Genomic DNA, 26,038 nt, shown 5'->3' on the forward strand with positions numbered 1-26,038 from the left:
ACACACACACACACACACACACACATAATTTTTTTTTTTTTAATTTGGGTTTTGAGACAGGGTCTTACTATGCAGCCTAGGTTGGCCTGGAGTTGGCAATCCTCTTGCCTCAGCCACCCACCACCATGCTTGGCTCTAATTCTTCCCTGCCCCTTCTACACAAGGTCTTGCTATGTTGTCCAAGATGGCCCTGAAGCCTTGGGGTCAAGCATGCCTTCCAAATAGTTGGGACTATAGATATGTGCTGTGCTCAGCTCATGATCTGCTTTACAATGAGATAAACTAAAAGAGCTTTCCCAATCTGAAAACTCTTACACATCTGTAGCTTTTTCCACACTCTTCAATAATTCTGCTTCTGTATCTGCTTATTTATTCCCTATTTATTATATATTCAGCACATAACTTTCTCATTTCTTTTGTCCAATTGTCCTTGTTCTTTCTACGATTAACAAGTAATTAACATGGGATAAATGGGAAGGGTTTCAGGATGACTTTTCTGTTCTCTTTGTTTATGTATCTTCTACACTGGATGTGAAGAATAAGACAAGTATTATTTAATATTAAACTTAAAATATACCTATCAAGCTAGGGATAGAAAAATTGAGTATATAAAATGCGATGGGCTAGAGGTGTAGCTCAGTGGTAGAATGCTTCCCCGTCATCTGCAAGGCTCTGGATTCAATCTCCAGCACCACAAAAACATAAACAAAAAAGTGGTGGGCCAGGGATTTAGCTCAGTGGTTCTGCTGCCTGCATTGCAAGCACAAGGTCCTGAGTTCAATCCCTGGTACAAAAAAAAAAAAGTGGTGAAGGATTTGTGATAAGAAACCTAACTTTTCTTTCACTAGGTATATTTCTTACATGTGTACAATGCTGGCTAGAACAAATGTGGCTGGCAGCTGCAGAGCAGCTTGTTTGGGTGAAAGATTCTATCAGTGGTGAATGCACTAAAGCAAACTTTCCTAGCTGAGTGTTCAAATGCCAGGTTCACCATTAAGTTAGTCTATATTGGTTGTTTGATTCATATAGAGCTGAAGAGGAAAAAGTTCCTCAGGTAAAAGATACCAATATAAGAGGTACATAATAAGCTGAACCTGGGGGCCAGGGATTTGGCTCAGTGGTTCCACCACCTGACTCACAAATGCAAGGGCCAGAGTTCGATCCCTGGTACCAAGAGAATAAGCTCAACCTTAGTCTGTCTATTCAACTTCTTCCCTCCTGCTCTTACTTCCTCCTCCAAAACTTCCTGAATGAAATAGTATAAAATTAATGGCATAAAACTTCTTAGATATAAACCATTTAAAGCTCCCTAAATAGAAATAGAAACTTGGAAAAGGAACTGGAAATGAAACTATGTCTGTGCCTCTGCCAGCTGTGGGAAGGGAGATAGACATTTGTATTATGCACATTTATATTTTATAAAATTAATTGCTGGGGCCAAAAACCAGGATGAAATTAAAAATATAACTGAAGATGGACTTTGTAGATTATAGTCCAAAACACTCATTCCCAATACTTTTCCAGTATTTGTTTTTTTAGCTGTTTAAGCATAAGCATATTCTTCTGCTAAAACATTTAACTATTCAGAAGCAAAAAGAATAAAAACCAAAAGTCTACCTTCATAGTTCCTCAGTTCCCAAATCCCCATGTTCCTTTTCAGAGGTAACTATGTTTATTAACTTGGTATACATACTTCCAGACCTTGTTAGAAGATACCCATTATTCAAGTTTTTGTATGTAAGTACACACAAAAAATATAATCTAAAACATATTTATAAATGGGATTATACATTGCTCCATGGCTTACTTTTTTGTATTTAATAAGGTATTTCCAAGAACACTGACGCTTGAGGATTCACATTAATGTTGCAGGGTATTCCATATTGCTAGCATTACACATTGTCTACTTAATCATTCTAACCTCAACCGCTTTTCTAGCATAGGTTATTCTGGACTGTATACCTGTATTTATAGCCAAACAGTTGGATTCTTATCTTTCAAGTCAATTTCATTGCCTCTTAAAATCTACACTGGCCAGGTATGGTAGCAGATGTTTGCAATCCCAGCACTTGGGAGGCAGAGGCAGGAGGACTGCAGTGAACTCAACACCAGTCTAAGCAACATAGTGAGTTCATAGCCAGCCTGAATTACAGAGTGAGACCCTGTCTCAGAAAACCAAAAAATAAGTAAGAAAATAAATTAAAATCCCATCCTTCCCTCAGGAAGTTATTTTCAGACTTTTATTAGTGGGGTAAAGGTCTCATTTCCTAAAAAAGATTTTTGTTCAATAACTGCTTTACTCTTGATATTAATTTAAAATCTAGAAAATTTAAAAAGAAACCTTGAGGGATGAAAACAATACTGAAAACTAACCTGCCATTACAACCATTTAACATGTTGTGGTACTCAGTGATAAATAAGTCATGTCTATATGTCTATGTTCAGTCTAAATCTAGAAATCAAAATAACAGGGCCGGGGATTTAGCTCAGTGGTGCTGCTGCCTGCCTTCCAAACTCAAGGACCTGAGTTCGATCCCCAGTACCAAAAAAAAAAAAAAAAAAAGTAATAATAATAATTTCATTCAACTCCAAACCCTAGAAAATAAGTCATATTATCTTTAAAGTTTTCAGATGAGGAAACTATGGCTCAGAATGTTAAATAACTTTCCAAGATCTTAGAACATGGTAGAGCTGAGACTGAAACCCAAGTCTATCTGAGTATATATTTCATTTGGCAGGTACTAGAAACTTGATGATGCCAGGCATGGTGGTGCACCTATAATTCCAGCACAGTAGGAGGCTGAGACAGGAAGACTTAGAGAAATTCTGTCTCAAAATTTAAAAAGGAAAAATTTGATGAAGAAAATCAGATGACCACACTAAGATTTCCCTGAATCAGAAGTGAAGCAAACAAATTATACTAGTGTACAAGGATAAACTTCCTTCCTAGTTCTCCCACTAGTATTTTCTCTCTCTCTCTCCTTTTTTTTGGGGGGGTACTGAGGATTGAACTTGGGACCTTGTACTTGCAAGGCAGGCAGCAGAACCACTGAGCTAAATCCCCGGCCTCAGTTGCCTTTAAAAATGTGAAAATACTTGGTTCTGCTGCCTGCCTCGCAAGCACAAGGTCCCAACTTCAATCCCTGGTACCAAAAAAGGCAATTGATTAAAAATTTTAAACAAATTTTGTTACATATTCTCATGAAGACTCTTCAATTGCCCAGGACTAAGCAGTCAATGAATATCAAGACTTTATATTGTAGTCAGTACAAAAGATAAAAGAAAACCTTAATATCAAAATCCCCACTAATGGTTATTATGCTCTTCTAAGCATTTGATTGAATGCTCAGAGTGTCTGTAAAGAACGCCAAATTACATGTTTCACAGAGGCATGCTGGTATTTTCCTAGCCTAATTCTTTCTTCCATGACTGGAAGCACAAGGCCTGTTTTGTCAACAGCTTGATAAAAGCAGGACATATGATGATATGTACCACATGTCCTCCACTAGGAGGCAGCACTACTCTGACTAGTTGTACACAGCCACTAATAACCAAGGACGTTACAGCTACCAGGGGCTTCATTTTTGGAATGTGCTCCTCATTCTACAAAGAAGAAACTCAAGATTCCAAAATTTTATTCAGTCCTTTAGGTGACGGACCAAGATCAGCAGTACCCTGGTCTCTGGTCTCTCGGCTCCCGATCCAGGATGACCAAAGCATTCATCAAAACTACAAAACTCTGCTGTAAAACACAAGAATAGAACCCCTGCCTTCCAGAAGCACACACACTCCCTGCACCCAATCCTCTTTTGGGCCATAATCATGAAGGACCTTCAACCATTCCTATCCATTTTGATTCCCTCTTCCCTGCAGCCTTACAGCATTTAGATTGTGCCACACAATTAACAATCATCTGCTGCATCTGTCATATTAACAAACTGTCACAATTATAACTGACTTGTTCGCGTTATTTTCAAAAAAGACAAGCTTCTTATAGTAGGTAAGTGCTGCTGGCCTCCTAAAGCAAGTGCTTCCTACATGCTACAGCACACTGCATTTATTTCCACTCGGCACTCATATGCATGAGGCCCACTACTCAGGAGAAAACCCTTTCCACCACAGTACCTATCACTCACATGTGAGTGAGCGCTGCTTAGAAAAACCGTGCATAACACCTGAAAAATAGCAGACCAAACTTTTCCTAAACCATATCCAAATCTATCGCTCTAATGATTCAAAGAGTTCAGTAACATGTAACTACCAAGGAAAGGTATTAACTCGCCAATAATTGCTTCCTAAAACACAGATGAGAATCCATCTTCTAGAGACTCTCTAGATTCATTTCTTTGATGGAGCTTCAAGAGCACATGCCTATAGTTCTGGGAGGCTGAGGCAGGAGGATTACAAATCTGAGATCAGCCAGGCTATTTAGTGACACCCTGTCTCAAAATAAAACACAAGTGGAAAGGAGGGGAGAGGAAAAGGATGAAAAAAAGAATTATGAGTTGTTATGTACATGTGCCAACTCCCCACAGGGCATGTAATCATTATGTACTACAAACATGTACCAAGAAAAATAAAAATTTAGAGCTAAGTGTAGTGGTGCCCACTTGTAATCCCAACATTTGGGAGGCTGAGGCAGGAGGACCACTGTTTGAGGCCAGCTTGGGCTACACAGTCAGTGCAAGGACAGCCTGAAATACATAATAAGTCCCTGTCTCACAAGAAAAAAAAAAAAAAAAAAAAAAAAAGGCCTGGTTATCTCAGTGCAAAGACCCTGGGTTCAATCTTCTGCTACAAAAGCAAGCAAACAAACAAAACATGAGAAAATTCTCAAGGCACGCCAAATTCAGTTAAGTTAGTTTACTGCCTCCATATTCCCCACAATGGCCTCCACGAACTCCAGGGCACAGCAGGAAATATAAAGACCATCTAGTCTAACACAATCAGCGGGGAGACAACAGAAAGATATCCAAAGACAAATCCATTTGCTCCTGGCAATAGGGGTCACATGAATCACAGGTCTACTAATCACATAAGTTCAAAATTTCAGGATGGGGCCAAAGTAAGCACAGATAAAACCGCCAAGCTTAGGGCTAGAGAAATTTTAAAAAGACCTTGTTTATTCTGTCACGGACATTTGGTCATTTTCACAACGGGTAGAAAGAGTCAAAATTCACTGAACTGACCAGCTAGGTATTAGGTGCCTTACTAATGTTCTTTCACTGAACTTAAGTCAAGAAAGGGATTCTGGATCCCTCCTAGAGTTCCTCCTTCCTGAGGACATTCAGCAAAAAAGAACTCTGGGAAAGTCTTCAGCTGGGGCTCCAATCAGTGCTGTGTTTTGGTGTATCTGCTGACAGCAAAATAGGCTAATCAAAGCCCTAGACAAAACAGGACTTATGAAAACACTGACGTCCACAGCAGAAAGGGACACATACAGCTCAGGAGTCAGAGGACATGTCAGAGACCTCCTCTGTGGGATAGTCGCTGCTTCCATTGCTCAAATGCACAGTCAAACAGTGCATCCTGCAGAAGCTCAAAGTAAGATGAAATGGACTGATTCACATATTCAATCGGAAGATGAGCCTTTCTGAAGAACAAAAGCAAGAAAATGGTCAGGAGTCCTTATAACACAACACATGGAATTGAAAAATTTTCAGGGAATAAGCATTCTTCCTCCTTAAGAATTCAAACTAAAAGATTTTATGCTTCTCTATAATATGGCAATTATTTTATCTTCCAAATAAAAGCTCATATTTGTATTGTGTTTATACAGCAATTTCATATGTTAACTAACTAAATAATCTAAGATTTTAGATAGGTAATGTGATACTCTGCCCAGATACTAAGACCCTGATTACTACTGAATTTTACGGGCTCACATGTGATTTCAGAATTATGAGTCCACATGCACAAAGGACAGATGTGTTGGATGTGAAGAAAGTCAAAGAAACAGTCTACCTTTCTGAGTCTTAATACTGATGCCAACGGGTCCAAATTCCTGGCATAAATTTATTATCTCAAAGGCCTAAAATTAAATGCCTTACGCTCAATACTTTCTAGCAATTAAACAGGGAACACAGTGCTTCTATTGTCCATGTTCTTGTCATATGCATTAGTAGGCCAGGGACAACTAGGAGTTAGTTATAATCAAGGTTCAAGGGACCCTGGCCACAGAGTGAGAAAGGGCTGTCTTTAGGGCTGAGAATTTAGCTTAGTGGCATCACGCTTGCCTGACAAGCGCAAGGTTCTGAGTTCAATTCTTGGTGCGGGGGTGGGGGACTGTCTTTGGTTTGTGTCATTACCGTCTGTCCTTCTCTACCTCAGTCTGGTGTACTATTTGGGACTGGGAGTCAGGCCATTAAGGAAAGATGGAGGGAGGAGTCTGTGGTGGTGAAGAAGCAAAAACTTAGAGCTGTGTTGTAACCATGTGCGTAAAGAAAGGGTTAGGATGTACCAGACACCAAAAGCAGGAAGCAGGCAAAGGAGGAAGCAATGTGGTTTCCTTTCTGCTAGGGATTCCCCTCTCTTGGGTTAGGCAGAAGGTCAAAAAAGATAAAGCCCCTTTACCAGAGCCCAAAATTCCAGGAAGCATAGGGGTCTAAAGTATGTGACAGTGGTGTTTACATCATTCTTTATGTAAAGCCACAATAATATAACCTGTTTTCGAGAGGAAAAACTAGGTCTCAAGTCTAACAGGGTATTGGTGCCTGTCATTTAATAAATATCCCTAATGACAGCCAATCATTTTGGACAACAAGGTTAAAATAGGTAAAACCCATATAGTAGGAATACAACAAAAGCTTGCTTAGAAAATGGCTCAGGGTTGGAAATGGCAGTAGTAAATAAAAAAATGGAAGTCATTTCACCTATTCTCGCTCCTCATATAACAACAACATTTTTATTATTGTTTTGTATCTTACAACAGCACTTTAACACATATCTTCTTATTTAAATATAATGGTTTCTTATCACCAAGATTTAAAAAGATTTGTCAAACTCTTAAATTTATCAAATAAAGAGACTGTCCTGCTGTATTACTTTCAATTAAACTAGCCTGGAGAAACAAGCAATTCAAAATCTCTGCCAGGAATTGTCTTCCTTTCAGTATTGTATCATTTGCTCCTATTTATTACCTCCAAGTGCCTCTATTTGGTTTCATTCAATTGAACACTTGAACAAGGAAAAAGAGGAAAGACCCAAAGAGCTGTAATTACTCTATTACTACTTCACTTCCTATTGCAGAAATAACCAGTCACTTCCAAACTTCTTCCATTTTAGGATATTTCTCTTCTAAAGTACTGACAAGTTATAGCAACTTCTCTTGTCCATCATTCCTAGAAAATTCTCCCCAATGATTTAAAAAACAACTTTCATTTATTTAGTTTACATTTCCCGTACTGACTTCTTCATGCTCTCAATACTGGGTTAAAAACTCTATTTGTCTGTAAACATCAATTCTGCGCTCTTGAATTGTTCTTGTGCTTTTCAAAGGTGCTCTTTATTTGAAAACTATTCTGTGCTGTCCCCAGTCTCTCATATAGAGGTGAAAAATACTCAGGCTCGGGTGTAGCTCAGTGGTGAAGCCCTTGTCTAGCACGTGTGGGGCTCTGGATTAGATTCCCAGCACATCCTTCTCCTTAGCTCATGCACTCCTCCACTTCTTTGAAATAAATACCATTTTTTATTATTCTGTAATACTCCCAGACAGCATCCAGTCGCTGTTCAGCAGCACCATCCTCTGCCTCTTGCAGCTTTTTCCTCTATCCTGTCCTCCTCTTTAAAGTCTGGAATTATTTTAATTAAAAGCTATTGTTTATATTGTTGTTTCTGAAAGACACCACAGTTGTTCAGACCTGAACAGCACTGAGTCCATGCCTGGCTGTCAGTTCTGGGAGAAGAAATTTTAGGAATTAAAAACAAATAGCTGGGGCTTTTGCTCAGTGGCACCACCGCCTGCCTCACAAGTACAAGGTCCCAAGTTTGATCCCAGGTACCAAAAACAAAACAAAAATCACTTTCCTTAGCCTTGGTTGTTAACATGTAAACTGGATCCCAGCTTTTAAGAAGTGTAACTGTTACTATCTAGTTTCTGCCTTAAGAGAGCTAAAGACATATGCTTTGAGTTTTATCACACCAACAGACACTTGTACAGGACAGCTGGTTCAGTCCCTTGGCTGTTCAAAGCTGTTAACAACTTTTCGTATCAATAAGATCATTGCTGGTTATCACGTGATTGCTGAGAAAACCAGCCTTCTGGGCAAAGCACAGGCCAGTGGCCTGAGCAGGTCACAGAAACCTCACGCTGCACCATACGCTATTGCCTCCTCTGGCTATCACAACAGCACATACCTCTTCGTAATTTTTCGCCTCTACTCCATGTTTCATGTCTAGGATCACAAGTTGGTCGGGTATCCGCCCTGTGCCTGAGAAAGAAATCAAAAGATTCATTGTGTAGAATATTTAAAATTCCGGGAAATCACCCGCCCACCCTTCCTTTCCCTAACCCTCTCCTCTGGAAAGAGGGAAACAGCCAGAACTCCTCCCACTACTCAGCTGCAGAAAATTCCTGGCTCTGGCTAAAATCACAAACATTCCAGACAAAGCCTCTATCTGTGTGGGATGCCGGAAAGTGGCGAGAACATGCTGCTGCCAAACATCTCTGAGCAGGGAGGACATAAGATCTTCAACTGAACTATAGAGAAAAAGAATCGAGGAGAAAACACACAGGTTCATTGGTCAGGGAAATAAAACTCCAAAGCCCCAACCATGTGAAATGGAGTGGCATACAGAGCAGCAGGGTGCAGGTATCAATTTAGGCTGGAAATGCACATTTCCACATCTGAAGAGAGGTCACTGTCAAACTGAGAGGCCATGCTCATTAGGATTATTGGATATAAGATAAATTTGGCTTTACTTACCATAAACTTGAGTTCTAGGAAAAATGCAGCTTTTATCAACTATTCCACTTTAATTCAATTATTTTGATCAATGTAAGGCCTATTTCAAAGGCCAATAAAATGCTATAGATAGGGCTATTCCCTGTTATAGGGCTCTTCTAACAGTTAAAAAAAGTTCAAGAAAAAAATATTTCATAGTGACAGTACAATTCTCAGGAATACTTCTTTTAAAAATGTCTATTTGGTTTGTGTTTGTTTTATTTGGAGATAGGGCCTTGCTATGTAGCTCAGGCTGGCCTTGAACTCACTATGTATGTGGCTATCTTTCTGCCTCAGCCTCCCTAGTGCTGGGATTACAGGCAAATGTACCACAAATGGTAGAAAAATGTCTATTTGGAATAAAAGGGTCAGTAATGCAACATTCATATTAGAAAAATTAATCTGATTCAATTTGATCAAAAGTAATTCTAATTTTAAGTCACCCAGTACGATAAAGGGAGACTTAAAGAACCCTAGAAAACCACTCATCTTCAATTCCTTGGATTTAACCTATTTATAAAATAAAAAACTGCCTGCACAAAATTAGAAATTTTGGGGAATATAGTACCAGTTAAGCACATGGATTCTTGAAAACATAAGCCAGAGAATGAATGGCACTGTACCCTCTGCTGCCTGAGACATTGAGATTTTTCTGAAATGGACTAAAATCAATTAAAAACCTATTAACTGAAAGCCAGGTATGGTGGTGCAGACCTGTAATACCAGCTACTGCAAAGGCTGAGACAGGAAGACTGCAAGTTCAAGGGCAGCCTGGGCAACTTATCAAGACTGTCTCAATCAATCAATAAATGTATGTACATTTTTAAAAAGGGAGTGGTATTGGGGGTAAAGCTCAGTAGCAGAACAACTATCTAGCAAGCCTGAGCCTCTGGGTTCAATTTCAAGCACCTAATAAACAAAATCACTCACTGAAAATTCACTGAAAGCTAGAACTGTTCTGGAGTCTTTTAAAAGATACAATCTTGGCCTTCAAATAATTTGATGAGGTCTAAGACATACAGAGCCAGGCGTAGTGGTGCATGCCTATAATCCCAGTCTTTGGGAGGCTGAGGCAGGAGGACTGCTATGAATTTGAGGCCAGCCTGAGCTAGAGACCCTATCTCAAAACAAAAGAAACAAAGATATACACACACATGACAGCTACAGTGAAAATTCAAAGCACTCTAAAAAATTTTTTGGTGGTATTGAAGATCAAACCCAGGGCCTCCCTCACTGGGCAAGTGCTCTACCACTGAGCTATCCCCATCCCCTTTTTATTTTTAATTTTGAGATAGGGCCTATTAAATTGCCCAGGCTGGGCAATTTATCTTGAAATACTCTTGCGTCAGCCTTCCAAGCAGCTGTGATTACAGGGGTGTGCCCAGCAAAAGCATTGTAAAATTTTAAGCCAAAACTACTGGCTCAGATGACCCCAGCTGTGGACAAAGAGGAGGAAGGAGATGAATTGTGGATTAACTTCATTAAGGAGAGAACACCTGGTTCAAGGAAGAACCTGAATAAAATATTTTAGAAGACAAAGCATGGGCAAAGGCTTTACCATGTATGGCATAGAAGACAGTAAACTGCTGGGAATAGAGGTGCATGCCCATAAGCCTAGCACTCAAGAGGCTGAGGTAGGAGGATCACTGTAAGATCAAAGCTATTCTGGGTTGCACAGTGAATTCAAGGCCAGTCTGGACAACACAGAAAGACCCTGCCTCAAAAGATCAAAAACCAAACCAAACAAAGCAACAATGAAGAACTTCTTTTGGATGGAGTACAAAGGTGAGTTCGTTTCTCTCTTCTTTTTTTTTTTCTTTCTTTGAGACAGGGTCTCTCTATATCATTCAGGCTGGTTTGAACTCACTGGGTAGCCCAGGTAGGCCTTAAACTTCCTCTGATTATCCTTCCTCAGCTCCCACTGGGATTACAGGTGTTTGTCACTGTGTTTAGGTAGAAAAGTCAATTTTTTTTTTTTTTTGTACCGGGGATCGAACTCAGGTCCTTGTGCTTGCAAGGCAGGCCACCAAACCGCTGAGCTAAATCCCCGGCCCAGAAAAGTCAATTTTAAAGCAAGAGAATTAAGACCACAAACTTAAGACTAGGAACAGACTAAAATAAGCCACAGATGCTTTCTGAACATTAAACAAGTCTCCAAAACCAAACCAAACTAAACCAAGCCAAATCAAATGTGACACTAGAAGAACCTTTTCTAAACCCAAAGTGTAATCCAGATTATGACATTACCCAGAGATGTATTTTTGTTGCAAATTTTGGCTTTTCCTTCCTCAGTTAAAAAGTTGTGGAACCCAAGTAGTTCCAAGTCCTACCTAGTCCAAATGATCAGTACTCTCTTCTTAACAACAGTCTTCTGATTATCTATCTGTCAGAGCACAGTATTAGCATTTTTCAAGTCCAAATGAAACCACAAAACCACAGACTTCTGGCTGGTCTGGGTCAAGACTACATAGGCAACATATTCCCTTAGCCGACATCATGGCCCTAACAGGTCTCTTGTAAAAAGACACTTCCAGTAATAGTGTTATCTCTTTCTGCATTTGGTTGGAAAATAGACAATCTTTTTTTAAAAAAACAGATTTAATTTTATTCGAGCAGTTTCAGGTTAACAGCAAATTGGAGAGGAAGGTACAGAGATGTCCTAGTTTTTCTCACTTCTGCATATGCATAGACCACCATGATCAACAAGTGGGGAGCCTATTATAATTGATAAACCCACACAGATCCAACATCATCCCCCAATGCCCACAGCTTACATTAGGTGTGTATTCCAGATGTGATGCTGGGATAGATGTATAATGATATGTATTCATCACTACAGTATCACAGAGTAATTTCATTGTCCTAAAAATCCTCTGTGCTCTACTTCACCAATCTTTTACTGTACCTAGAAAATCTTTTCAAAGATGTTGCAAACGCTAAATGGCATGAGGACTCCATATCAGAACAAGAAACAAAATGAAACTGGAAATCAAGTGCTACCTATAGCACAGGACACTGCAGAGCTGGAGAAGAGAAGCTTAATCCAGACAAAACATTTGGACTGCAGTACTTACCTTTGCTCTCAAAACACACTTCAAACATGTCATAATCTTCAGTGGTAAAGGCAAATTTCCCCTTGGATGCATCCTCCTTGGAGTATAGAATATGGCCAGCAGAATCTGTGATCTAAAATAAAAAAGTAAGAATGTGGAGCAAAAAGCATTTAGGAAGGGTACTTATAGGAACTCAGGAGATAGAAAGACCTGTTACCTATAAAAGATAGTCAATAGTTCTTACCATTCTTACATCACACTGAAGGCTAAAATCTATTGCTACTACAGGATGTTTTAGGATATCAAAAATTGATCCACCTAATCCATTCAGTTACACAGTCTGGGTTTTTGGGGGCAAAACTTCACTTTGTAGAATGTACACTTGCATCATTCCCTGTAAAGAGACATGCCACAAAATGGAAGTGGACAGTTACCAAAAGAATACACAAGAGGAAAAAGATAAAAAAGCACATTTCTTCTAAAAAATAAACCTGATGAAGCTGGAATGGGAGTGGAGAATGGAATGAAGACTCCTGATTATAAAGAGAAAAGGAAAAGGCGACACATATAGAGAAGAATATCTGGAAGATCTGCTTCTGCAAACTGCATGTTAATTATCTCAGTGGCTACAGGAGGTGTGAGCAAGACATGGGGAATAAACAAGAAGTTTCTCTTAGGGCTGGAATACAATTGAGTGGTACAGCACTTGTTTAGTATGAATGATGCCCTGGGTTCTATTCCCAGCACCAGAAAAAACAAATGAAATTATTATTTAGTGTGGCCATACTTGAGAAAAAAAAAGAATCCCAAACCAGTCTTAAAAAAAAGTTTCTTCCCAAAAAAACCTTTTTTTTTTTTTGGTTTTTTGAAACAGGTCTTGCTATGTAGTTCAGGCTGGCCTTGAGGTCACTATGGAGCCCAGGTTGAACTCATGGTGACCCTCCTACCTCTATCAACTGCGCGCTGGGATTACAGGTGGGCACCACCTGACCCAGCAAAAAAGACATTCTTGGCTTTCACAAATGATTATTTCTTTCTTGTAGATTCTTAGCATTAGTTTCCAAACCTAAACTGCTCCACCACTAAAGAATGGTCAAAGCACACACAGAGTGGTATATATATGTTAAATGAAGGGTATGACAGAAAGCAAGGGTTGTGTAATAAGTTAGCAGATTGGATCCCAAGCTAAGAGTGCACGGATATTTTAGAGAAAAGCACACTTCATTACCTGAGACAGGAAGCTACCTTGCAATGTAAAACAAAAGTATTGGCCTCATTATATTAAACTAGGTATTCTCATGCTATTTGTTAAAACAATTTTTGTTTTTGGGGTTTTTTTTTTTTTTTTTGGTATGGGGCTAGAACTTGGGCCCTTGCGCTTGTGAGGCAGGTGCCGGAACCACTGAGCTAAATTCTGAACCCTTAAAACAATTCTTTTAGAAGCAAAATTTTAAACCTGAAAATTGAGCAGCATACATTTAAGCTCATACTGTATTTAAATGCACTTTTTAAATGGTAGTTAAGTTCTCAGTGAGATTTCCTCTTTGTATGTTCACATTTTCTTTTAATTTTCTATAAAAGCGTATATCACTTATGGTAAAAATACTAGTAAAGCTATATCATTATGGAAAAAATCTGCAATAACAAAAGAAAATCATCGCAAAATAAATTTGAAAGAATGTGTTAACAAAAATGGTTTTATGGTGTATCTCCTAAATTACCTAATGACTGTGTTAATATCAGTCTATTTTTTTCTGCTATCCAACATTCTTTATTAATTTGTCAAGCATTTAAAATACCTAGATCTGTGCTGATCATTGGGTACAGGATGAATAAAACAGCTCCTGCCTTCAAAGGGTATGTGTCTAAATAAGGAGAGGGATAAAAAATATTTATTTTGGTGTTGATTTGTATTTCTCTAATGATCAGTGATGCTGGCACCTTTTCATATATCTGCTGGCTATTTTTGTTAAGTGATGGAATACATTAATTAACATATTTGTAGCAATCACTTCATAATGTATATGAAAACATATTGTATACCCTTAATGTGAAATAGGAAGGGCTAAAGGTGCAGGGGAAGTGTGAAGAGTAGGGGAAAGGAAATAAGGGACAAGAAAAAATATGAGAAAAGGAAAAAAATGGAAACAAAGTCTTGTAAATAGGGGAGGGTGAAGGAAGGGCAGGGGTATGTGGAAAAAATTAGAATCCAAATCTGTCACGTAAGGGTACAAGATCCCAATGATGAATCTAACTGTACTGTATACTTAAAAAGTACCAATAAACCCGATAAGATTAAAAAAACATATTGTATACCTTGAATATACATAATTTCTATTCACCAATCATACCAAAATGAAGCGAAAGAAAGAAAGAGAAGGAAATGAGACAGCTTCAATGCAATGCCAATAGCAGACTACAGTACTTGAGATACGCACAATGTCATGGGATCACAGAGGATCACATTGCAACTTGGAGGGGTTAACATGTAACCTGAATTCTAATGGATCAGTCTCATTTGAGGGAAGAACAGGGTAAAGACATTCTGGATAGAAGAGATGGCAAATACGAAGGCCTCAGGCGGAATGCACAAAAGCCAAGAAGACTAACACAATCTTTGGAATTTTTTGGATCAGTGCAAACCTGAGAACTGAAGAGCGCTCTCAAGTGGAACACAGCACTGTTCAGTCTGCGTTCTCTACTTTAGAGAAATTAGCAGGCAGCCACAAACAAGGTAAGGACCTGAAATCAGCAATAGCTAAACAATCTTCAAGGGAAAATTTAATCCTGAACTTTCATAAAGGACTCTGATCACTGCATATTTTTTCTGAGTAATTCACTAAAAAAAAAAACAACATTAAAAAAGGACTACTTGAAAGTCAGGTGTAGTAGCACAGGAATGTAACCCCAGCACTTGGGAGGCTGAGAGGCAGGAGGATTGCAGCCAGTTTGAGGCCAGCCTAGGCTACATAGTGAGTTCAAGGCCAGCTTGAACTACATGTGAGACCCTGTTTCAAAAGACCAATCAAAGGGCCAGGGATTTAGCTCCATGGTTCTGCCACCTGCCTTGCAAGAGCAAGGACCTGAGTTCAATCCCTGGTAACAACAACAGAAAAGACCAATCAATCAATCAAGTTTTTTTTTAAAGGACTACATAAGAACCCTAGATATACACATGTAATAAGTGGGAAAGGTGTGGGAATTAATCCCAAAGTAGTGTGTTTTGCCGCTCCTTTCTTCACCCACCCTGATATTCTCTTCCCTTCTCTGCAGCCCCCCAAAACCATAGTGACAACTCTTAACAGCAAAGAGGAAGTTCAACAAGGTACACTGCAGGAGTAACAGGTTTTCACCTTCTGAGCTGATGTGAAAATCCTAACTTGGATTTGATGCCTATGAATAGTTACAGACAATATAAAATTTCTGATAACAAATTCAACTCAGAATTTCAACTCAGAAACAGAATTTCTCCATTGAGTGAAATGAGTTTCTAGATTTGATCACTGTACTAGTTTAATTTTAAGGGAGAAGGTAAGAATTACAGGTTGCTAGAAATATTTAAATGTAAGCAAAACAGCTGAGGACAGCAGAGAATAAGCATCTAGGTATAGTACCAAACAGTCATCATAGATTTCATCATATCCATGCACAGGCAAGGAAAGAGACCAGGGCACCAGCCTAGGACAAGCAACTCAATTTAACAGAGGTTACAAGATTTGGTACACATGTGTCCAACTACCTTATTTTCTGGAAGAACAGATTATGATCTTTTTATTTTCTCCTAGGATATTTAAAATGTCTTTCAAAAAAATTTTTTTTTAATTTAAGAAGCAGAGTCTCAGATTATAAAAGGGCCTAAATGCAGGTCATAAAACTTATTAAAAACAAAAACAAAACATTCTTAGGGCCAGGGATTCAGCTCAGTAGCACCATGCCTGCCTCACAAGCACAAGATCCTGAGTTTCATCCAGATACAAGAAAAAAAGAAAAAAAAAAAAATCACGAGTGCTTTACAAAATGAATTACAAAGTCTATCACGTTTTTCTGAAAGACTCCAGAACCATCTACCCTTCTAAAATAAACTCAGGAGTACAAACTGTTTAAACTTCCCCTTCCACGTTGTACTGAGAAACTATAATCACTGAAAAACCATTTCCTTTGTTTTTGTTTTTTTGGTACGAGGGATCGAACTCAGGTCCCTGTGCTTGCAAAGCAGGCACCAGAACCACTGAGCTAAATCCCAGGCCCCCATTTCCTTTGTTTTACAACATCTACAAATCATTAGATTCATGTTAATGCAAAAACTTAAATGTGTTACTAGAGACTGAAGGCAAAGGACCCACCACCAGCCTTTTGTCAGTATGAAATTTACCTTCCAGAAATAGTTTGTAATGGTGCTAACGCATATGGATTGCAGGGTATTCTAACATATCCTAATATTTTTCTAAAATCAGTAGGTTTCCTATCAAGTTCAGGTAACTTTTCAGTTATTTAAGAACAAAGCTAGCCAGGCGTGGTGGCACACACCTGTAATCCAAGCACTGGGGAGGCTGAGGCAGGAGGATTGCTGTGAATTGAGACCAGCCCTGCGCTACATAGTGAGTTCCAGGTCAGTCTCAACTACATAGTGAGACCCTGTCTCAAAAACAAAAAAGCAAAAAAAACCCAAAAACAAATACAAACAAAAAAGAACAAAGCTATTAGTCTTACAGAGTTAAAAAAAACAAAATCATATCCTCTAGCCACAACACCATTACATAAACCAGTATGTAGCTAAAATTAGGAAATTAGGATAAACTCAGTGACTAAATAGAACTGGCAAATTCTAATAGGCTGTATTTTGGTTTTTAACTTTCCTTAATTAAAATATTCTGATTACAGATCACCTTGAAAGATCATCTGATTTCTCAAGAATTGAGAGATTTTATTTTTCTTCTTAAATTCTTCCAGAGAACTACCTTGGTAATAGGCTGAACAACTGCTGCTTTCAACAATGATAACAGCAAACCCTAAAGGATTCTTCTAACAATAAAAATACTTGTATCATAAAGTTCTTAATTGACCACAGGTAATATCAAGTTATAAAATTTGCTCATCTGACATCAAAGAATGGGAAGTAATAAAAATGTTTCTAGATAACAACTTTTTGGGGGAAAAAATCAAAGTTTACAGCTTAAAAGTAGGGAGAAAAGTGTTAATTGTAACGCAGAGTAGCTGACGGTCAAAAATATGTGAATACTCACACAGAAACTGTCAAATAAGTGAGAAGAAAGGCTCCTGGGAAAATAAATTCATTTAAAATTTGATTTTCTTGGACCATTCTCTGCAGTGGCTAGAAACAGGTTCTTCAGCAGGTCCAGGTCCTGTAGCCTGCCCAATTCCTTTACCAAACAGCCAAAATAATACCTTCCTTGCCTATTTCAAAAGGATCTTTAAGTAGCTTAGATCAATAAAGCAATCAGGAATAAAACAGAATAGAGTTCACCTGCACAAAGAAATAACAAAGTGTTTCAAGACCTGAGGTGAACAAATGATATCTGCACAATAAATTTGGCCCTAAGTTTTCCGGGAGCCAAGATTAAAAGACTAACAGAAAAAACAAACTGGGTTACACATCATTTGTTTTCTAATGGAAGCTCACATATTTATCTTGGGGATAATTTTCCTGGAACTGAACTTGAATGATTTACCAGGAAAGTCCTTGTCATTTTCAAACACAGTCTTACTAAAGCTACAAAACCAGTTCAAATGGTGTTTTTAGTGACTCTGTAACAATGAACGGCCTGACCTAATGCAGAGCTGGGACCTGAAGAGCTAGTATTTGAGTGTTCAGTGGCCAGGTACTCTACTCTACCCTTGGTACTACCATGTTTCTTCTCATCCTAGCCCATTTCTGCTGCTCACAGAATTCCAACCTTACTCCAAGAAAGTTGCAAGAAGGATGGGACTACTTTTGGCAACCTATTGCTATAACTATGTGTGTGTGCGTGCATGCACGTGTGTGTGTGTGTGTGTGTGTGTGTGTGAAGAAAACACTGTCTTCACAATACTATTTACCCAGATCTAGGCTTCTAATACTATTTTTACAATAAAAGGACCAGGAATCCTTGTAGAAACGGCAGATTTCTTTTAGGACTAAGGCAAGAAATACACAACATGAACATGGAACATCTTGTGAAAGAGAGTAACAGAGTGCTCAAAGGCAAAAAATAATGCCCAGGGGCCAGAGAAGCCAACTGAAAAAGCTCTTAACAGCCAAAGCTGAAACAATTTGAGCAACACAAACAGGAATGAATTATCCAAATTATACAACATATGTCCATGAATTCATATTGGTATAAATAGCTGAATAAATCATATGGGAAAGAAGAGACAAATCTCTCATACAGAGGACTCTCAATTTATATAAATGCTGTACCTTAAATAGGGTGAAGCATAACTCCCCACTGTAAGTGTGGCTGTATAAGGTGACTTCCTTCCAAAGAACACAGTACAAAAAGAACAACTTGACAGTGGAGAAACCTGGCAAACACAGCTCCACAAGATGAAGTTCAACATAAACAGTGATAAATCATGTTGATAAGATGTGATGAAAATGATATTTGATTTCTGGTCTTTTTCCTGAAAACTACAACCTGTTTATCATGAGAAAAATACTGGGCAAAAGAGAGCCACCCTACAAAATACTTCAGTATTACCTTTCAAAACTCAGAAGGAAAATCTGAGAAGCTCACAAAATAAAGGAGCCCATGGAAATATGATTAATGTATCCAAGATGGAATTTTTAAACAAAGAAAATAGACATTATGTTAAAAAACACTATAGAAATCCAAATCAAATATACTTTATTAGTAATAATGTATCAATACTGATTCATTAACTGTGACAGATATACCATACTAATGTAAAATATTAACAATAGGAGAGAGTCTCTGAGCAGCCAATGAAGGGGAAGGAACTGCAGGTGGGTGTGTGTGTGCGTGTGTGGTTAGGGTAGTGGGAAAAGCAGGAAAGAAGAAAGGAGAGTAGTAGCAGAACAGTAGGAGGAGGACATGGAGATGAAGAAGAGGATTAACCTGGAGTTAAGGAACAGAGCTTTGGAGGTGACAGAATTGGTCCTTGATAAATGCCTGTGTGTCAATGGGGAAACTGAGGGCTTGAATCACACTTTTAAAGAACTAGAATTTCTGAGTATGGCTAATGTGGCATTAAGTTCACCAGCCCAGCTTACCAGCCTAAATAAACTTCAGAAATTGGAACTTAGTGACAAGGCAATTTCTGGAGGCTTGGAAGTTTTAGCAGAAAAATGTCCAAATCTTATACCTCAATCTGAGTGGAAACAAAATCAAAGATCTGAGTACAGTAGAAGCTCTGCAAAATCTTAAAAATTTGAAAAGTCTGGATCTGTTTAACTGTGAGATCACAAAACTGGAAGATTACCAAGAAAAGTATCTTTGAACTGCTTTAGCAAATCACATACTTAGATGGATATGATCAGGAAGATAACAAAGCCCCAGACTCACAAGAGGAGGACGATGAAGATGGAGATGAAGATGAAGATGAAATTGGTCTCCCTGAAGGGTGTGAAGAGGAAGAGGAAGAAGACGAGGATGAAGGTGAAGCAGGCTCAGAACTGGAGAGGGAGAAGTGGGCCTCTCACACGTAATGAAAGAAGAAATTCAGGATGAAGATGATGACGACTATGTTGAAGGAGGAGAAGAGGAGGAAGAAGAAAAAGACGGTCTGTGGGGAAGAGGAGGAAGAGGAAATGCGATCCCGATGACGATGGAGGGAAGAAGATGACTACATCATTCTAAGGCCACATTCCCTAGCATTCCTGGGTGTGCAAAGTGGTCTCATCTTTGTTTCTTCCTGTATGATATCTATTCCCTGCAGAAGATAATGTGTAACTTTTTATAGGAAAAGTGTGGTTTTACTATTTTTGCCTTATCATTCCAATTAAGATTTACTAGTCTGTTAATGATCAGATTGTATGCAGAGAAAAATTTTCATTGCCCCCAACAACTGTGAAATTCTTTAGCAATTTATTTAGACTCTTAATTTTTCTAATTCAATCACACTATATGTCATTTTCAGCCCACAATTAAACATCACTTTTACACAGGTATTAAAAAAATAGGGTTTACTGGACATGGGATATATGGGGACTATATTATCTTTATCTTTTTCCTTAAATCTCGAACTTTAAAAGTCAAGGTCAAAAATGGTTGGGGCATGTCTGTAATCCCAGTAGTTGGAAGGCTGAGGCTGAGAATCACAAGTTCAAGGCCAGCCTAGTCTACACAGTGAGTGTATGCCCATCTTGAACTACATAGCAAGAGCCTATTTTAAAACAACTGAATATAAAAAATCAAAAAGTTTATTAAAAAAAAATCGAGCTGGGTATGGTAGCATACACTTGTACTACCAGCTATTCAGCAGGCTGAGGCAGGAGCATCACAAATTCAAAGCCAGCCTGGCTAAGACCTCTCAAATCAAAAAAGTAAAGGGGTTGTAGTAGAACATCCCTAGATTCAATCACTAGTACCACAAAGAAAAGGGGGAAAAAACCCCTAAAAATAGTAACAAAAAATTGTCCAGACAGATGAAGTCAAACTCATACACAAATCTCTAGATTCTCAAATTTAATCTACTCAGAGCCAAGCAAACAAGCATTTTCACATATTTACACATGAATAAGTTCATTGACAAGTCTATACCTACTCAGGTGAAATTATACATGAATCATGAGTATGTGGCACATTTGCTGAGTCAGCTTCATACCCCACCAGTCCAAGAATACGTCTCTTGATTCACTCTTAAAAACAAAACATAAAACAACTTCTTTACTGGGAACAGCAAATGTCAATTAGCTTGTAGCTTTGGTGTTGCTGGTAGAAATGTATAACATGTACTTTTCTTTAAATAGCTGGTACCTGCATTCTGTCTTCATGTTTATATCAGTCTGTAGCATAATAATGCGAATACAGTTATAAATCTTGGAAGTGGCCTACAGATCCAGCAACAGGTGAATGGATGAAGAAAATGTGGTATTTTTATACAATGGAGTATTTGCCTTGAAGATAAACTTGTATCTTTGTAGGAAAATGGATGCACCTTGAGACCATAACATTAAGTGAAATAAATCAGATACATACACTTAAATACTGCATTTTTTAAACGTGAGAAACCCAAAGTATAAATAAAGAACAAAATAAAAGACAGATAATAAGAAGTAGAGAGATAGATCTTGCTCAAAGGAGAAGAGGGAGGGAGGTGAAGGAATGAAAAAAGGAATTAAGATGTGTTATGTACTGTATATGTACCATTTCCACACAAAGAATGTAAATATTATGTACTACAGATATATACTAATAAAAAACAAAGAATAACCTTGTAGTTTCTGAGTAGTTAGAAGTTCTAATATGGAATAAAAATGAAATATAAACACTTTTACTTCTTTCTTTGAGAGATGGTACAGCATTATAAAGACAAAAGGTTCTAGAATCTGACTCTTTGGTCTGCATGCAAATGACAGTTGTGCCATTACTAGCAGGAGAGTCTTAGGCTTGTTCCTTAATCTCTCAGTGCTTCTTTTTCAAAATAAGGACAACAGTTGTTCATACTTCATAAAGTTCTTGTGAGGGTTAAACGCAATACAGGTAAAGTTCTTGGAACAATGTTTGTCACATAACAAGCACTCAGTAAAATGCTACTATTATTACAGTAATTGTTAACAGTATTGCTATTATAACTGTTAGTTAATAGAAACTCAGATTTGGTAAACACCTACACTTGTAATCCCAATACTCTGGAAGGCTGAGGCAGGAGAAATGAAGGTTTGAGTCCAGCCTGGGCAACTCAGCAACTTAGATTCTGTCTCAAAATAAAAAATATTGAGCTATAACTCAGTACAAAGGCCCTAGATTCAATTCCTAGTACCAAAAGAATAAAATCTTTTTTAAAAAGGAAAATGACTAAACACTTTAAGTAAATAACCATGCTTCCAACCAAACAGTATTAGGAGACTGCAAACTAGATACAGTATGCTGTACTGACAAACAGTGATTAAGACTGCAGTGGTTACTGCATGGAAACAGAGTGAAAAGCAGTTAGGTAACTCTCAAGGAAGAGGCAGCAAGATTCATAAACAGAAGGAATACAAATGCCTAACAGAGCAAGAATCCAATCCTTTTATCTGACAAAAGGGGATAATAAGGAGTCTAAAAGGACTTTATTCTGATAAGGAATAAACTATAGGAAGGACCCAACATGAAGTGCTGTGCAAGCGTGTGTATTGATTAGGGCTTCTGCACCTCAGGCTGCCTTGTTAAGAGTTTGTGAGCCATGGTCCAACGGGCCTATTATCCAAAAATATAAAAATGCAGAACAAGTACCAATGCAGTAAACATGCTACAGTTTTAGCCTGGTAAAATAATATAACTAGTTTCACAGGGTATGGAGTGTTGGGGTAAGGGTGCTGGTAGCTCAGTGGTAAAGCAATTGCCTAGTACTCATGAGGCCCCAGGATAGATCTCTAGCACTGTTAAAAAAACAAAAGCAAAAACAAAACAGAAACAACAACAAAAAACTATCATAAATCACTACTGTATTAAAAAAAATGAAGAATATGGCTGGGCACAGTGGAGAACACCTATAATTTCAGGACTCAGAAGACTGAGGCAGAAGGATCTCAAGTTTCAGGGCCAGCCAGGATACACAGTGAGTTCTGGACTACACAGTGGGAGTGACTCTCAAAAGACAAAAATATGGCCAGGCATGGTGGTGCACACCTGTAATCCCAGCACTTGGGAAGCTGAGGCACAAAAGTATGAGACCAGCCTGGGCTACACAGTGAGTTCAAGGCCAGCCTGAACTACACAGCAAGACTCTGTCTCAAAAAAACACCAAAAACCAAAATAAAACCTACAAAGGGGCTTAGATGTAGCTCAGGGTTAGAGTGCTTGTCCTAAGTTCAACTGCCAGCATTGGGGAAGGAAAAAAGAGTATGGACAGCTCTGATGGCCCAGCAGTTATATTTAATGGCTATAAAATGAATTTACCCGATCTTTCTATCAAAATCAAGTACAAAATATATCAACTATACTACTGAAACTGGAGGATCCATCTAGATTTTCACCCAGAACAAACTCAAACTTAGGTCACAAGAAACACTTAGCAATACTAAATTCTTTCAAATTTCCAACACAATTCAGTGATGATATAGCACACGGAAGTATTACTTAAGCTAAAATATAATCAGGAAGGCTGGGAAGCTTTTTTGTAAAAGTACTGAGACTCAGAGTGGAAAATTTCCAGGCACTGATAAGATAATGGATAGATGCTCTCTTCCTGCTTCTACCAGCATTTGCTACATTAACTTAACATAGGCAATACGTCATGCTTGATGGGAGGGAGACAGTGGGGAAGAAAAGGGAGAAAAAGGGGGGAAGGGAAGGGAAGGAGAGCATGCAAGACCAGTCCTGCCCTAACAATACTGTTGCGGGGGTGAAGCCAGATCAAATGTTTTTTTTCATACTGTTCCAAAGTTATTTACGGTAAAAACCTCCAGCATGACCCTTTTAGATACAAACAAAGCCTTGTTCTTTCTTAACAACCAGTCTCTTGATTTCCCACAAGTTATGCTGAACAATGAGGCTGGGGGCACAGGATAAAGCAGATGACATCAACCTCCCTCAAGTCAGAGGCTTGTTTGGGAGCCCGAATTTTGGTGTGCGGCCAACTGGCTGATTTCACAGAGGGCTCTACTGTCCAGGTTGCCAGGCTGTACATGAATATGAGAGCAATGGCTTAGGATCAACCACTCATCAGCAATTCACTCAAGAAATAGCAGAGAAGTCACTGCCCCCCTCTGGGCTACGTTTATAAATTTGTTCCACTTCCTAGAAACTAGCTCAGTCTTTGGAAGTTATCACAAAGATGTAGTATAGCAATTTCAAACTCTAACAGTCCTCTTCTCTAGATCAGTTCAAAGCAGAGAAAGCTGTAGACAACCATGCATTAAGATGTAAATGAAGTAATATATCTTTTTTTTTTTTTTTTTTGAGACAGGGCCTCACTGTAGTTGAGACTGACCCGGAACTCACTACAGTAGCCCAGGCTGGTCTCGAATTCACAGTGATACTCCTGCCTCAGCCTCCCGAGTGCTGGGATTACAGGCATGAGTCAGGTTTTAATTAAAAGGTTTAATTAAAGACGTGGTGGTGCACACCTGTAATCCCAGCACTCGGAGGCTGAGGCAGGCTGTGAGTTCGAGACCAGCCTGGGCCACATAGTGAGTTCCAGATCAGTCTCAACTACATAGTGAGACCTTGTCTCAAAAAAACCAAACAAACAAAAAGGTTTTAATAAAAGGAAATAAGGGAAAAGAAAAAATATGAGAAAAGGAAAAAATGGAAACAAAGTGTTTGTAAATAGAAGAGAGTGGAGGGGGTGAATGAAGGGAGGCCAGGGGTATGGGGGAAAAATGAGAACCAAGATCTGTCATGTACAAGATCCCAGTGATGAATCTAACTGTACTATATATTTAAAAAGTACCAATAAACTCAGTAAGATTTAAAAGGTTTTAATAACATTTTATATGATATATAATAAAAAACATGATTTTTATATAATTACATGTTAATGTACCAATAGGTCTTTTGTATTCAACCATCTATTTACCGATCTTTTTCTAATCTGCATAACAGTTACATTAAATATAAATTTGAAAGGACTGTCAATTTCCCCAATAGAAAGATCAGCCTGAGTAAAGGACCATATGGTTGTTACTGATGAAAAGGAAAGCTACTTTTTTTTTTTTGGTGCCAGAGATCGAACTTAGTACCCTGTGCTTGTGAGGCAACCGCAGTACCACTGAGCTAAATCCCCAGTCCTGGAAAGCTACTTTTGAGGAATGAGCAAAATAATTCTACTTTTTCTTCTTTCCAACACAGAAAAGTCCCCAGTGCAGACAGCAGTAACAATAAACTGAAATAGGTATTGTCACCACCATGCCCCCCCCCGTCTGAAAACGTGCATAGCAGCTCTTCACGTAATTTTTTGGTTTGTTTGTTTGAGACAGGGTCTCATTACACAGTTCAGGCTGTCCTCAAAATCATGCCTCGGTGTCCTAAATGCTGGGGTTACAGGTGTGTGCCACCACCTCCTGCTCTTCGTGTAATTTCTGATGAAGGGGGACAAGTCATAAATCATGGCTTCCCAAACTGCTAAATTGCTTCTTCATCATTTTTAGGTTTAGACTGTGGTAGGTTTATGACTCAAGGCTGACCTCCTAAATGGTTGTCTTTCTTATCTTTTAGTTGGAAAGAACTGAGACCATAACAAAGTATAATATCCAAATTTTCAAAATTACATTAAGCACGTGAATCATTAATATTAGCACTTTTGAAAAATGACAATGAAAACAATGTTAGACCTATTAGATTATTTGGAAGAATGAGAAAGTATTTATAAATAAATTATTATTGCTGGGCGTGGTGGCACACACCTGTTTGTTTAATCAATGTAACAATCACAAACAAAATGCTTACAACTCTTCTCTTTAAAATATTCCACATTCTGAAGCCAGATGTGGTGGCACACATTTGTAATCGCAGCACTTGGGAAGCTGAGGCAGGAAGATTATTATGAGTTCAAGACCAGCCTGAACTACATAGTGAGACCCTATCTCAAAAAACAAACAAAACAAAAATCTACATCTGGCCCTTTAATGACATATGGAGCTGAAAGAGTAGATGAGTAATTCAATTTTCATGCAATAGAGTTAAACAAAGACAGTCAATACTTTTGGAGAACCATAACAGGCCCTGCATAATAAAGAACCCACTCAGAACATCTCCAAGAAGATCACCAGGTCACAAAATTACATCTTTCAAAAAGGAAAAAATGAGGGCCAGGGATTTAGCTCAGCAACTCGGTGGCCTGCTTCGCAAGAGCAAGGACCCAAATTCAATCCCCAGTACAAAAAAAAAAAAGGAAAAAATGAAAACAAAGTCTTTGTAAAGGGGGGGGGGGGGTTGA

The 26,038-nt window shown here is 38.5% G+C and overlaps 1 protein-coding gene and 1 pseudogene across 1 annotated transcript in view; one reads left to right on the plus strand and one right to left on the minus strand.

Annotated features, from left to right (window-relative positions):
• Tmed10 (transmembrane p24 trafficking protein 10) overlaps nt 1–26,038 on the minus strand; it is a 35,896-nt gene that overhangs the window by 3,265 nt on the left and 6,593 nt on the right. Inside the window, exons 2-3 of the mRNA XM_010645535.3 lie at nt 12,017–12,128; nt 8,356–8,429 (exon numbers count right to left, since the gene is read on the minus strand). Of these exons, the coding sequence (XP_010643837.1) occupies nt 8,356–8,429; nt 12,017–12,128 (186 nt within the window). The remainder of the gene's footprint in view (nt 1–8,355; nt 8,430–12,016; nt 12,129–26,038) is intronic.
• Nucleotides 18,965–20,022, plus strand: LOC104877149 (annotated as a pseudogene).

Source organism: Fukomys damarensis, unplaced genomic scaffold, assembly GCF_012274545.1.
Source record: "Fukomys damarensis isolate Sample0158 unplaced genomic scaffold, DMR_v1.0_HiC HiC_scaffold_21, whole genome shotgun sequence".
Lineage (NCBI taxonomy): Eukaryota > Metazoa > Chordata > Mammalia > Rodentia > Bathyergidae > Fukomys > Fukomys damarensis.